The following is a 15720-nucleotide window of genomic DNA, read 5'->3' as shown; positions in this document are numbered from 1 at the left end:
TATCCCTTCCTCCCATCCCAGGGGTAAAAAAGAAATATATACTCAGTTTCTATTCCTACTGCACAAGTCCATCCATCAGGGAAAGGTAAGACTCCAGAAAGGTTGTTCCAGTGGGGTGACCCTTACATAAGAGACCCTGGATGTGTCACTTCTGTATTTGCTGAGCTAGGCCTCAGTATCTCACTTGATAAACTTCCCCTGCCTCCTCTTGCCCTCCTTCAATGTTGATGAGAGAGAGACAGAGACAGAGGAGGAGGGAAGGGCCAGGAAGGAAAGGGGAAAGGTTTGTGCGGTTGTCTTACTTAGCATAGGCCTTTTCCAGAAGAGCTCCCCAGAACAAGTTCTTGTAGGTAGAAGAGACAAAGACCAGCTGGCCAGCTTCATTCACAGGTAGTCGGTCATCTACCACAATCGGAACCCACTTTCCAAAGTGCCAGAACTGGAAGGACAGAAGGCCATGGAGGATGGTTAGCCCAGGGAGCAGAGATATGACTCTTCCAGAACCTTCTTTCCTATGGCCTCCCCCAGGCTGGGGCACCCAGAGGACACTCACCCAGAACTGGAAGATGCCAGCATACTTCTTCGTGAAACTCTGATTTAGGGGAACAACGCGACTCAGAATGTCCTGGTGCAAACTCAGAGCTTGCAAAGCCGCCAAGAACCAGCAGTCACCTAAGCCAGAGAGCACATGGAATCCACATGAATCTGCTGGACATACATGCGAAGACCGCAAGTGTCTCCGTGGATGTGCTGTACAGGCCTGCACAAACTACCGGTGTCCACGTGCATCTAGAGGACTAACTGCAGGCAAGAAATGCCTGGTCCCAGTTCCTATCCTCTCTGGACTTGTGGGCTAATTTAAGAGAAGGGAATTCTGTATCAGAGAGAAAGATGGTGAGTGAGCAGAGCAAGGGGTAGGGAACATTGTCTGGAAATCAGACTTGACACCAAGAACTGAACCATATTCCCAGACTAGTTTTTAGTTTCCCATATGCCCCAACATCAGGAACTGGGACCCAAACCCAACCAAACCTTTCTAAATCCTGCTTCTGTAACTGATTTATGCACTTCTGAGAAAAGTTCAACCCTTCTGGACTCCATTTCTCTGTCTGTGAAATGGGTATGACTACACATGTGCTTTCCCTCATGGCCAAGGGTTTTTCCTCTTCCTCTAAAAAGGAAGTTGGGTTGAAGATAGGTCTGCTCGGCTCCTAAAGCATCTAGTGACTGGTGTGCCAAGAAGGACTCATTACAGGAACTATGGTAGAGTGAGTCCATTTTCCCAAGATGAAACCCAGACCTGGAGACTGGTTAGGGAGGAGGATCGTTAGGCAAGGTGTGGGGTTCCCATGCATCCTCAGAGAACCGACGGGTTGTGATCATTCTCCCAGAAAATGACAGCATGTCAAGATGGAGCTCAGGGTGGCCATTTCCTCTCTTGGGATCTCTCAAACCCCCTCCTCCCCACCCCACTCTGCCTTGGCTGGGCTGGGCTGGCAGGTACCAGGTGTGTCTCGGGGCTGTGCAGACTTACCTACCAATCCCTGGCACAGATCCAGCCGTTTGGCCTTGGCAGAGTAGAAAAGGGGGTTGCTGTGCAGCTCCTGCAGGAACAGACAGAAATATCCTTCTGATGGAGAACAAAGAAGCCCCTGGAGCTACAGTGACCATAGTTTCCCATGTCCCCGAACTAGACTTCTGGGCACACAGATACAGAACATGTGTGAAATCAGGGCTATTTCAGGATTCTCCCCACTGTATTTCTCATTCCTTCTTGCTGCTTGTGTTAAGTCAGAGTGCTAGAGAACCCGGGGTAGATAGTGAGAAGTAGCACTTGTCCCTAGAAGGCCTTTTCTTGGAGTACCTGTGACAAATGGAAGCATCTGTTTTCTGGGGTGTTCTCATTTTTCCTAGAGATCTTCTCATTCCCATTATTCTCCTTGCTACTCTTCCTTCCCACCCCCAACCCCCAGTCTAACCTGTCTCTTTGGCTTCCATGCTGAGATGGAGGCAGGGGTGGGGTCAAGGGGAGAGTGGGGGATGGTCTCTGCTCCACGGCACACCCTAAATCCCTCTGTCTTTTCCTGGGCACCCTTCCACAAGGTCTCCCAGCAAACGGGAGACCTGGGCACCACATCACAAAGTCAGGTACATAACAGACTCGCTACCTCAGCAATTCCCTAGATTCTCTAGGAGAAGGAGAGTTTTTGCTATCATCTAGTGTAGGAGGTTTACTGGGGAATTTACACACAGAGGGACTTGGTAAGTCTGGGGTTGTAGGCTTTGATGGGGTTGGCTGATAGGGGACAGAAAAGGGGAGGATTTGGAGCCCAGAGTAACTTCGTTCCTTTCACCAGCCATCTTCAACTTGTTAACCAATTTTGGGGGAGCTGGTTGCCTTTCAACACATTAAGAAGTTGCCTTTTAAAGGAACTGTTGATGCATTTCACAAAGAGAAGACTTTTGTAAAGTGATTAGTAGCTTCTTCACCTAGGTGTTTCATCAGCCAGATTTGGGGAGGGGAGTATTAAACTTCCTCTCTGACAGATGGTATTGGTCAGTCAGATGGACCCAAGCAGTACATTGAGATATATTTCTGGTACACTTCTGGTGAAGTACACGACTGTTCCGTGTACTTCAGGGCAGGGGGTAAGGGAGTGCTTAGACCCCTTTCAGGATCACCCTGGATTTTCTCTGGAAAATGGGAATGTGGGGACTTCTCTGGAGCCCTTCACATGGGGATCAACGACACTGAGTAAGCCCTGAGCCCTGGGAAGACGGTCTGGGTGCACACTGCGCACGTGGGGTCCCGAGGCCCCTTACCGGAGGCCGCCTCCACTGCAGGCGGCTCGGCAGCTTCCGCAGCAGGGGCCCACTGCCGATGGAGCTCAGGGCGGCCGGGAAGCTCTTGTCCTCAAAGAGACAGCCGTCCCTCAGGCACCTTTCCTTCAGGGCCTCGTAGTCCTGTCTGGGGAGCTGCGAAAAGTCGCCCATTGAGTCCTTACACCCCAGCTTCCAGTATCTGCAGATAGGAAAACACATGGCCATGGCCGGGACCACACAGACCCCAGGGCCCTCTGGACGGTCTCCGCACCTGAAACAGAGAACAGAGGGTGCCCAGTGTCCTCACATTCTGTTGAGGTTTTGCCAGGCCTCCTGGGAGGAAGAGGAAGGTGGAGGGAATGTGCTGGTGGTGCAGGTGAGTTGGGGGTGGGGGTGGGGGGAGTGCAGGCTATGAGAACAGGACTGAAGCGCCTGGTTTATCCTCATCCCAGGTAGTGGGGGACCTGGAGCACTGCTTGTTTAAGTGTGGGGGCTCCTGGCGGGAGGTCCAGGCTCCCACAGGGAGTCCTGTCGGAAAGGAGGGTCTCCCCAGTCTCAGGGCTGAGTCCTGGGCCCCTGACTGTGCCAGCGTCACAGGGATACTCCCGCTTAGTGGGGACACGGGGAGGAGAGGAACAGGAGTGAAAGCTCTGTTCATGGACTTGGGGTCCATGTGCTACACCTGGAGGCGGCAGTGGCTGCCCCTTCTCTGCCCCTCCAGGGAGTCAGAGCGCTCTCACTCAGCCCTCTGCCTGCTCCCGTGTCCTCCTCCATCTTCCCTGAAAAACCATGTCTCTTGCTTTCCTCTCTTGATACTCTCTTCAAAACTACTTCCTTGAAGATATTTTTGGCAATGTGAAAAAAAAGGTCACACATGTGTAGTGGCAAGGCCAAGAGTTGCCTGAACCTAGCCTTTCGCTCTTTTTTCTTATTGGTAGAATTCCAGTTTGGCTGTCCAGCTGCAAAACTTGATTTCCCTGGGCTTCTTGACGGATAAGATGGCCACCAGAGCACCTGGTTCACAAGGTGGCAGTGAGTGTCTACTAGGTGGAGCTTTCGGAAAAGCTGTAACTTCACTGATAAAAAAAGATAGTCTCGGGACTTCCCTGGTGGTCCAGTGGTTAAGAGTCTGCCTTCCAATACAGGGTTTGATTCCTGGTCTTGGAACTAGGATCCCATATGCTATTGAGCTCACGCACTACAGCTGCTGAGCCCAGGCTCTCTGGAGCCCATGGGTAATGAGGAGCCCATGCACCACAATGAAAGATTCCACATGCTGCAACTAAGACCCAATGCGGCCAAAAATAAATAAATATTTTTTTAAAGCCTCAATGGGCACTATTTTTTATTTCCTCCCGCTCCCTTTCCTGGAAAGTGGATGTGAGGCCTAGAGATGCAGCAGCTGTCTTGAAATCATTAGGGAACAGCTGCACGCTAGAAGGGGTCTGGATCTCAGTGACTGTTTTGAACAAAGCACCAGCTTTGGGTGGTTTTCCTGTAGATGTCTTCTTACATGAGAAGGATAAAACTTTGGCTTACTTAAGCCATGGTAGTATCCAGACTCTGTAAGGTTCTTTATGTCAGCCACTGTCCAGATGCCTGCTTCATGCATTTGGTTGAATGCTATGCTTCAACCATAGCATTCTCAACTAGTACTCGATTGCATATTAAATTTTACATGTATTTTTTAGGGGGTCAGTGGGTCCCTCCTTTGAAGCTAATCCATGAGCTTCATATTAAAAGCTCTGCAAGCCATAGGCCCTACCAATCTAAATATTCTAGCATATCCTTGGATCTCCTGCATCTATTTTTGTGCAGTTGTGATTGGTTAAGTGAGTGATTTCATGGCCTCTATTATTTGCATTCTTATCCACTTAGAAAAAGAAAATGTCAAAACCAGAATATTGTGCCTTGAAAAACATGTTGTCTAGTATTTCCCAAAATTACTTTAGCAGTGGGGTTCTTTCTTCATATGAAAGAAACCCCACAGAAACTCAAGGGTGGAGACTTGAAGTTGCAGCTTAGGCCCCAGTACATATTTGCAAAGTTTCTCATTGTATGGTTTGAAAATCACCAGCCTTTTCTAGTCTGCCTCATTTTTCAGGTGTTAAAACTGAAATCTGTTCACCCATTTACTCATCAAAAATTTTGTTGGAAACTTGTCATCTGCCAGTCTTGAGCCAGGCACCATTCTCCAGAGATGGTCCCCATCTTCATGGCTCTGACAGTCTGCTGCTGCTGCTAAGTTGCTTCAGTCATGTCCGACTCTGTGCAACCCCATAGATTGCAGCCTACCAGGCTCCCTCGTCCCTGGGATTCTCCAGGCAAGAACACTGGAGTGGGTTGCCATTTCCTTCTCCAATGCATTAAAGTGAAAAGTGAAAAGTGAAAGTGAAGTTGCTCAGTCGTGTCTGACTCTTAGCGACCCCATGGACTGCAGCCTACCAGGCTCCTCCACCCATGGGATTTTCCAGGCAAGAGTACTGGAGTGGGGTGCCATTGACTTCTCAGTCTAGTGGGGGGTTAAATGACCTTTCCAGTTGCAAGAGGAAATTGAATCAAAGCCCAACCCAGAACTCAGGACCCAGGACTCTGATTCCCATTACAGTGCTCAGCCCTCGATACCAGAAACTCATATTTGTGTGAAGTACAGCCCTTGGGACAGAATATATTTGCACTAAAAGCCACATACACACAGTCAAATGAAGTTTGAGCATTCCCCCACAGCTATAGAAGCGACCCGAGGGCCCTCTTCATTTGTCAAGATCTTACCCATCCTCCAAAATCCAACTTGATCCCTCCTCCAGGAAGCCTTCTCTGAATGTCTAACCATGACTGAGCTTCCCTCATCCTGACTACCTTCTGACCCCCTACTGTAGAGGAATCCCTACTGCCCTCTACTTGGTGCTTCTCAAATTATCATTCATGAAAGACCTGTATTCTTTTATTTCCAATTTGTCACAGAAATCTAATCAAAATAAATAGAAACAGAAAGTTTTAAAGAATAATACAAAATGCAAGCCCTCCTTTTAAAAAGAAAATTCAGATTCAACAGAAATAATTTTTTTTCAGTCAATTGCTATGAAAGTTTCTAAACACTGACCTTTGTTTTACACTTAGCTCGTCATGCGTTGATAGTGACCTGTTTGCAGAATGGCCTTGTCCTTGGACCCCACTGTGGGCTCTGCACTGAGTGATTCATGCACTGAAATCTCTCCTGCCTGATACCAGTCTTTTATCCCCCGAGGGGTTAAAGCTGGTGCAATTCTGTTAGCCTCACACCCTCACCTCCCTCTGAGGTTAGGACACTCTGATTCCTGAAAATTCTTATTTGTCACAGTTTCTGGCACACCTCCTGGGGGAAGACTCAATCCTCTCCTGAACCTGGGTTAGAGGGATCCAAAAGCAGTTAGTCTGGTCTTGTGTTTCCCCGCGCTTTTTCCTTCCTGGTATGGACTATCAGGCAAAGCTTCCTCCAGCCCACTTCCTTCCCAACAAGTTTCTTCCACCATTTACATTTGTAAACATCAGGCACCTAAAAGCAAGTTCTTACTTTTTTGTCCTTCACGGACGAACAGCCATTCTTCACTGATTGTGACATGACAAATGGTAGTGGGTCCCTTGGCTTCAGAACCCAGCCCAGGGTCATGATCTCCTCACCAAGTGCTGACTCACACTCAGTTTCCTCTCTGGGCCTGAAAACATTGCATCTCAACACAAGCCTCCGTGTCTTGCAGGGCTCAGAGAACAACATGCCCTTCACAAGATAACCCTGCTCTAAATTTCAGGATAAGGCAATATATATATATATATATATATATATATATATATCTTTAAAGAAGTATTCCTAAGTCACCTTCAGGAGAGTCTAGACCCACATGCGGCTTGTTGGAAATTCTTGTGTGTCTTCCATGTATAGCAAGCTGTTCAAGAAATTGGCTTATTCCCAGATTGCCATAGCTCTCCACAAAGGGATAAATGGGTCTCAGTCATATTTGGAAATGCACTTCGACCATTGTGAGTGAGCAGTGTTGGAGCAGGCCAGTAAAACAAGATCATGAAAATGAACAGAGGCTTGCTAACCAGGGCACAGGTATTAGCCAGCAAAGCCTAAAGACATGCTGTCTGGCCTGAGCGCTTCCTTGGCTCCCCAGAGAGAGTTGAACCTCTCTGTCACATTCTTCAGGTCAGGATCCATTTGAACTCAGCAAATCAATAGTCAGAACATCAATCCTCACCTTGCCTTATTGGCTATACCTGCCTTCTCTGTAGATGTTGGGGGTAAAAGAGAGCTTTATGATGGGGAGGAGGATCCCTGGTGCCCATGATCCCAAAGAGGCCTTACAACAGTAACTGGAGCAGCAGTACCAGGTGAGACTCTGGTCTCTTCCATGCCTCGGGTCCCGGCCCTGATGTTCATTCAGATGTTTACTGAGGACCTACTGTGTGCAGGCACAGCACCAGGTCACATACATACATGTGGTTGTTGACCCACCAGTAAGGGTAGAGTCAGGGCTCTGAAAAGGAAATGAAATAAGTACATCCCTGCTCACAGGTACTATGGACCTGTAGAATCCTCCTACGGGATGACTGATTGCCGGAGAGCTCTGGCATCTCGCCACAGCCCACTGAGTTATCTGAGTAAAACTGGAATAGAAACCTAAGCTCCTTGCACAATGGCTCTGTCTACATGATAAAAAGCATCGGATTGAAAAAATGATCAATTCCATTCTCTTGACAGTTGGAACAAAAGAACAAGACTAAGAATCAGCCCTGGCTGATTTATCTTGGGCAAAGCTATCTTTCTTTTGTGTAACAGTCATTGTACAGTGTTCATGGTGTGCCAGATTTGGAATTAGAAAACCCAGAGGTGGCTGGCTTTGCTACCTCTTACCGTGTGGCCATGGGCAGACACTTTACCATCTCCCAGCTGTCTGGCTTACCTGTAAAATGGAGATGACATATCCTGTGCCCACTCTCAGGACTCAAAGAGACAACGATGTAAAGTGACTTGAAAAAACTCTAAAGCAGGGGATGGCATTCTGTGATCCATGGGTCAAATGTGGCCCACCATTGGCTTTTGTAAACAAAGTTTTATTGAAACACAGCCATGCTTACCCGTTTATGTATTCATGGCTGCTTTTGCAACATACAACAGCACAGTTGAATAGTTGGAACAGAGATCATATGACCAGCAAGTAAAAGGCCTAGCCCTTTGCCTCGTAGCTCAGTCGGTAAATAATCTACCTGCAATGCAGGAGACCCGGGTTTGATTCCTGGGTCAGGAAGATCCCCTGGAGAAGGAAATGACAACCCACTCCAGTATTCTTGCCTGGAGAATTCCATGGACAGAGGAGCCTGCCAGGCTACAGTCCATGGGGTCACAAGAGTCGGACACGACTTAGTGACTAAACCACCACAGCCTTTTACAGGGAAGTCTGCTTTAAAGCACTATCTAACCCAGATGGATTGTTGCTACATGGCGCTAGGAACAGGGATAAGCTCCAAGGAGGAATTCACAGAATAAAATGTGGTTAATTGAATTCATCACTGAGAAATTATCTTAATGCAACAGAATTTTATCTCTAATTGATTCATTGTTGGTTTTTTTTTTAACAGACTCTTAACATTTTGAGTTACATTTGTGCCTCAAAAAGACTTAAAGATATGGCCATTTCTCTCTGCTAAAGTCTGGTCTCTAATACATTTTTTACAGGTGATGACATCAGGCATTCCTGAGCAGATTTCAGGTGGCTTTGTGGCTTTGTGGGTACTGATGACGAATAGGAAAACCCATATCTCTATGAACAGATCATGACCGGTTCATGAAAGGGGAAATGATTTTACAAAATTAATGGTTGGAAAGGATCTTGAAAGTTTTTACCATTTAGACACCTGTCTGCATTTAGATTGCATTTTTAACAGAAAATCCCAAGACTTTGTCTTTCAGGAAACAATAAAGAACACAGTCCAACTATGAACTATTTTGAAGGCAAGAATAAGATTTGTTTCCTGGATTCGCAGAGCCCAGTCATGAATAAAGAAATGGTTGATATGTGTTTGCTGACCAGCTGACTGACTGAATGAATCAATGTTTCATTTGTAAAATGTAAGGAATCATAAAACCTGCCCTCCCCACCCCTCCTAGTATGAAGCTGAAGGAGAAAAGGACGGAAAAACTTTTTGTGAGATATCAACCATGTGACTGCTCTTCTGTTTTTCTGATCACATCCCTGGGACTGGTTTAGGCTGAGACTTGGTTTCAGTGGCCTCCCTAACAACACCTCTTCTCATCCAGGTTGGCTGTAGGGGGTGGTATGCGGGATCTAAAGCAAAATGCCCTGAGGCACAAAGTAAAATCAAGGGGAGCTTCAAAAAGCAAAGGAGTCTCCATAGCAACCAGGCACCTGGAGAGGATTCTGGGTTTGGGGTTGGTGGGGAGAAAAGGCCGGAAGCTCCCTGCCTTCACTGGTAATGCTGGGGTGATTACATGCCTATGTGAAGATGTAAGAACTTGGCTGATGGAGTTCCCTGCCCACTCTCAGCTGCCTCATCTTCCATCTGACTCCGTGAGACACTACACTGCCACAGATCTTTGTAGAAGTGTAGACACCCCCAGAACGGGAGTGTACACCCTAAGTTGCCATGTAACTTTCCATGGGCTTAAGAACCTTCACTTGGCCCCTGCAGAAGGCAGACCCTGATGTTAGTAACTCTTTGCAGCTGAACTGAACATCAGGCTAGAAGAAACTTGGTGTCCTGAGCAGCAGTTCCAACGGCTCTAGCTGCCCAGACTCACTAGGGTGAGCCCTGGGGCATCTTTTTCACAAATCTTTTTTTCACTTCCTTACAGGCTCTTAGACTGGAACCTCAGTGGGGTCACACTCTTGCCCTCTCGCCTGCTTCTGCTCTTAGAGTTCCCACCCCAGGAAACAGCAGCAGCCTGGTCTTAGAGCCATTCCCTACTCTGATTTCTCCACCATCTCCCACACTTTTGAAGAACCAACCTTTTTGATCTTTCTCCCTCTGGACATTTCAAAACACATCTCAATAGGAAGGAGTTTTAAAACAGATGTAAATGAGTTCCTTTTTATTTTCAGAAGTATTTGCATCTGAAGAGACTCACAGGCTTTGAACTGCATTATTTGATTAAATAAAAATAGATTTCCTTCCCCTCCTCCATACAGAGGGTGGCCTCAAACCCACATGGTCAGGCTCTCGGGGTTTGGACCTCTTTCTGGGTAAACAACCCACAGCACACACCCTCTGCTCTATCCCAACACACCTTTCAGTCGCACACAAACACAAGATGTGTCTTGCCCTCTTTGGTTCAAATTGCATCCATTCTTCAAAGCTCAGCTCATTTCCCCTCATCCACAAAAGCCTTCTCTGGCCCTCTGGCACATTTTTGCTTCTCCTCACAGCTGAGTTAACTGACAGATGCACAGATTTTTTTACACCTCAGGAAAGGTATTCTCAGGACCTCTGAGCTCGTGTGACTGTATGAGAAGAAGACTGTTGTAAAAGGAGCAGCCATGAAAGAACAACCCTGAATCTGTTATGACCTGGGAGGGGAGATGATGCTGGGTAACAGCACTTCCTGCCCCAAAAAACCTTGGTCCTGGACTCGAGAAATGGATGGCCTCCCATCTCAGGCTATGATGAGCACTACTCCAGAAAACCGAGCTATGCAGTTAGACACCCAGGCAACACTTTGGAAAAAGGAAGCCAATCAAAAACATCTTTGGGGGGGACTCCCCTGGCTGTCCAGTGGCTAAGAATCTGCACTGCCATTGCAGGGGACACGGGTTTAATCCCTGGTTAGGGAACTAAGATCCCACATGCTGCATGGTATAGCCAAAAATAAACAAATAAAAATAATTTTAAAATAACAATCCTTTGGGAAAAAAATCTTTTTGGGAAAACTATCTGGCAGTCAGTACTAAAAGTAAACATGTATACATCCTCTGACACAGCAATCCCTGGGTATTACCTAATAGAAACACTTGGACTTGTATACCACGAAACATGTACAAGGAAATTCATAACAGCATTATTCAAAATAGTCCTGAACTGAGAACTCCCCACAAGGCCATGAACCTGGATAAATAATACTGCGGAACATTCACACAATAGAATGGTACAGAGCATGAGAGTGAACAGCCATGAACTACACCCAACCCTACAGATGAAAGTTACAAACTCAGTACAGAGCGAAAACATCCAGACACGGAAACTCTATGATTCCATTTACATAACTTCCCAAAAAAGGCAAAACCAGTCTATGTATTGGAAATCAACTTAGGGGTTACCCTCGAGGTGGAGAGATTTGTCCCCAAAACAGTTGTGCAGCTAATAGTTATATCAATTCTATTCCTTCCTACTGATTGTTGCGATGGTCAGTAGAGAGATTTACAGTGGAAATTAAAAAGCAATAGATTCAACTTGTTAACCAAGTCTTTATATTAGACTCCTCTCCATGGGCCCTCAATGGGTGCAGGATGAATCAGAATTTCCTCTCTCAACTACATCACAGGCCCAGAGAGAGGGCTGTCTTCTCTTCCCGGTGATGCTCACTCTGAGTAATGGTCAGTACCCAGCCCACCCAAGAATCCTCTCTCTCCAAAGTTAGAGATACCCTCCCACCCTGCCAGGTCCAGGAGATCACCCCAGACTGAGACACTTAGGTCCACTTCACTAGCTCAAAGTTAGAATCACAGTTCTAGGCCTGAGCTCCTATAGATTGGATCTGGCATGTCTGGAACAAAAATGTTTAACCAGTATTCAGTCTGTGTCTCGCAGTATCTCCCTCTGCCTTCACGGGACAGACTTACACGCTGAGCTGAGAGCTAACCACCTCCCTCCACAGCCACCACCAGCCTCCAATGCCTAGAAGCCAGCAAAATGCATCAGCATTGTGATTTCTAGATTTCTCGTCTAAGCCAAGGCCACCCTTTAGCACCACACTGACACCTATCACGTGAGGGACCATTTCACTCTCGCAGAAGGTGAGCATCATCAGTGTTTCTTCACATCTGATTTCACAGAGGATATCAAGCCAACCTCGCTTCCTATTAGCACTCAGAGAGCAGCCTGCCTCCCAGAACATCGGACCCCACAAGGCCCCAAGCCCCTTCCAGCCCCCTCCTCAAATCGAGCAGGCTCAGAAGATCCCTGGAAGGGCCTCAGCCCTGGGAAATGACAGCAATTCGCAGCACTGCTAACTCTACCAAATCACCATGGATGGAAATCAGCTGCAGGGATCCCAGGAATCACCCAGGTCCAAAGACCCCCTGATCTGAATGAGGAGACGGAGCCCAAAGGGCTTAAGTCTACTGTTCTTGGTTACACGGGTGAGCAGACGCAAAGCTGAGAACACAATTCAGATCTCCAGATGCCAGGGCTCTGCCTATATAGACACTCTGACCTGCAAAGTTCATATCAGGAAAAGCCACTACCTCTCCTTTTCTGAATCCAGACCTCACAGAGGACCTGAGGGGCTCTAGGCTAAAGTGGACCCACCCTTGAAGCCACAGAAATTTACCTGCACAGGAGATCTTGTTTCTTAAAGCAACTGGACAGGCTCTAATCCCAATGCAGATAGAACCCAGCTGCCAGAGATAGCTCCTTATATAACCGGTCCTTTCTAGGCACAGGTGTTGGGCTGAGTCTGAGTTCCCACCTCCCGGAGCCTTGGCTCCTCCCCACCCTGCTCCTTCCCCCTCCTCCCCAACTTCTCTGAAAGGGCGGGGAATGCCCCAGGCTTTGTGATGTTATCATACAAATTCAATCATTTTCTTGAGCTAACGTAGGAACAGAACGTGTTCCAGTAAGGCCTTGAGAAGGGTTAGTCATCTTCTCACTGCTGTGACGATATGGCTTAGAGCATTATTTCATTGCAGGAAATAACACAATTCTTATTTTCTTTTTCGGTCTTCAGAGTTTGATGCCGCAACCAGGGATATTTCCCGCTGAGGAGGAACTTTGTGACTCCTTTTTGCTATTGAAAGAGCCCCCTTCCCTTCCCTTCCCAAATCTACTCCCAAGTCCCACTAGTCCGCCAATTTGTTTCTTCATGGTTTTGATTACTCAAAGCTAGAAACAGTGACCCCTACTGACTGTTTCCTTCCATTTCATAGGGGCTATTCCTCCAAACAATTCCTGTCACTCATGTGGCTGCTCCTTTATGAATACATCTCCTGGGTTCCCACCATGACTTGCACAGATTTTCATCATAGTGTTTAAGTCAGTTCTAGCTCGTCTGACTCCATGCTTGTACATCTTGGGTCGCTAGGCCCCAGAGCAATGGCTGGCACCCAGTGGGTACTCAATACATGTCAATGGAATTAAAGAGCCCCTTACCTCTAGAACTCCTCCCTCCTCTCCCTTCCTACCTGCTTCTCTGCAATGGCCTTTTGCCCTGACTCTAATCTCTCACACCTTGCTCTTTCTGTACAACTACCACCGCACTCACTTTAGTAATGTTTGTTGTTGTTTTTAGCCACTCAGTTGTGTCTAACTCTTTCATAACCCCATGGACTGGAGTCTGCCAGGTTCCTTCTGTCCATGGGATTTCCCAGGCATGAATTCTGGAGTGGGTTGCAGTCTTCCTGATTCAGGGATTGAACTCATATCTTCTGCACTGGCAAGTGGGTTCTTTACCACTGAGCCACCAGGGAAGCCCCATTTCAGTAATACTGATAAAGAAAAGAATACTGATAATATTAGCTGTTATGGGCTCGATATTTGTATATTCCTCAAAATTCATATATGGAAACATTATAACCCCACATGCATGCATGTGAAGTCACTTCAGTCATGTCTGACTCTTTGCAATCCTATGGACTGTAGCCCTACAGGCTCCTCTGTCCATGGGATTCTCCAGGTTAGAATACTGGAGTATTTGGAATAAGGAAAGAAATGAGTCTGTTGTGATGTGGCCCTAATTTGATAGGATTAGTGTCCCTATAAGAAGAGACACGAGAGGGCCCACACTCACTCAGTCACATGTGCTCTCTCTCTTTGTGCCCTGAAGAAAGGCCATCTGAGGATGCACTGAGAAAGCAGCCATCTATGAGCCAAGAAGAGCATTCTCATCAGAAGCTGACCCTGCCAGACTTCATCTGGGTTCTCTATCTTCCAGAACCACAAGAAAACATATTTCTGTTGTCTAAGTTACCAAGTCTACAGTATATTAGTATGGCAGTCTGAGCACATTAAAACAATAACCAACATTTACGGGCACATCTGACATCCCAGATACAATGCTAGGCACACTGCATGCAGAATCTCTGAATCTTCACAACTTTTTACCATACTCCTTTTACAAAGGGGAAACTGAGGCCCAGAGCAGTAACTTGATCAAGATAACTATAACTAGTACGCAGCAGAGAGGTGACGAAGTCCCAGGGATATCATGTTCCACTAACTTTCCATCATGTTGATAAAGAAAGTGTATCTCCATTTCTCCTGAGTCAAATCCAAAGCTTCGAAACTTTGGCCAGAACTCATGTTTACAGAGCCATCCCATCCTCATGATATTTGGTCTGAAAGTGGTGTGGGGTTCATGGGAGCGATGGTTTGGGAGAGTCAAAAGACTAGGGAGTAAAATTCTGCTGGTTTAGTTAAGGAAAATTCAATTTTCTTTTCTGAAAAATCAGTTCGTCACCAATTTAAGGCTCCCATCAAGGCATGAATTCAAACACGTTTTATAAAATATACAGAGTTCATTATTAGAGAAAAGCAAATCAAAATTACAATGAGGTACCACCTCACACTGGTCAAAATGGCCCCTGTCAAAAAATCTACAAACAATAAATTTTGGAGAGGGTGTGGAGAAAAGGGAACCCTCTTGCACTATTGGTGGGAATATAAATTGTACAGCCACTATGGAGAACAGTATGGAGATAGATTCCTTAAAAAACTAAGACTAAACTACCATATGATCCAATGGTTCCATTCCTGGGCATGAACCCTGAGAAAACCATAATTCTAAAAAGCACATGTGCTCCATGTTCAAGGCATCACTATTTACAATAGCCAGGGCATGGAAGCAACCTAGATGACAATTGACACATAAACAGATTAAGAAGTTGTGGTAAGTATTTACAATGGAATATTACTCAGTCATAAAAAGGAATGAATCTGAGTTAGTTCTAGTGAGGTAGCTGAACCTAGAGCCTGTTATACAGAGTGAAGTAAGTCAGAAAGAGAAAAACAAATATCATATATTAATGCATATATATGGACTCAAGAAAAATGCTACTGATGAACCTATTCACAGCAATCTAACCATTCTCTGCATTGATTCCTTTTTTGTGGTTCTAAGAGTAAAACAAGAAAATCAGGAACTGTTATACTAAGTGTTACTTCTGGCAGCACTATAGATAGGGATTTAAAGTCCTGGTGTTTATGGCAACGCCAAAGCTTCATAAGATAAATTGACAAGTTCTCCAATGTTTCTTCCTGCTTGATCACTATTCAGTTGGTTGCAGGTCTTTAAAACTAGGATCCAACAAAGAAAAGAGAAGGGGTTTGATTTGTGAGTGGAAGAAAGGAAAAGGAAAAATTGGTGGTTCCATGTATAAGTTTTAAGCATTAGAAATTTTCCCAAAAACCAAGATAATAAAAAGAGGCTTTGTGGACTAGCTCATAAATTAAAAGTCATCTCCAAGGTTCCAAAGTAAATTCTAAGACCTAAGTTATTAATTTCTTCACACTGAAAATATATTCAGAATGTCATAGGAAAATATTCTTTAAGAAACTCACTGGGAAGTTTGGAAATAAAAACAGACAAGGTACTTTTTCAGCAGGAGGGTGTTTCCCTAAGTTGTCAGAGACTTAATTAGAATTTGAAGGACATTGATTTCTAACCTGAGTGAACTTAAATTGTTAAGA

At 45.9% G+C, this 15720-nt stretch overlaps 1 protein-coding gene across 2 annotated transcripts in view; it reads right to left on the bottom strand.

Annotated features, from left to right (window-relative positions):
* Window positions 1-12543, bottom strand: part of CAPN14 (calpain 14) — a 37245-nt gene extending 24702 nt beyond the window's left edge. The window contains exons 1-5 of one of the 2 annotated variants that reach the window (XM_010810120.4): window positions 12368-12543; window positions 2824-3094; window positions 1535-1604; window positions 554-672; window positions 303-439 (exon numbers count right to left, since the gene is read on the bottom strand). In XM_010810120.4, coding sequence (XP_010808422.1) covers window positions 303-439; window positions 554-672; window positions 1535-1604; window positions 2824-3048 — 551 coding nt within the window. In that variant the 5' untranslated portion in view covers window positions 3049-3094; window positions 12368-12543. The remainder of the gene's footprint in view (window positions 1-302; window positions 440-553; window positions 673-1534; window positions 1605-2823; window positions 3095-12367) is intronic. The other variant, NM_001192425.1, reaches the window with a different exon arrangement.
* Window positions 12544-15720: the final 3177 nt, after the last annotated feature.

Source organism: Bos taurus, chromosome 11, assembly GCF_002263795.3.
Source record: "Bos taurus isolate L1 Dominette 01449 registration number 42190680 breed Hereford chromosome 11, ARS-UCD2.0, whole genome shotgun sequence".
Classification (NCBI taxonomy): Eukaryota; Metazoa; Chordata; class Mammalia; order Artiodactyla; family Bovidae; genus Bos; species Bos taurus.
The sequence above is the reverse complement of the archived record's forward strand: the minus strand, read 5'-3'. Positions and strand labels throughout refer to the sequence as shown.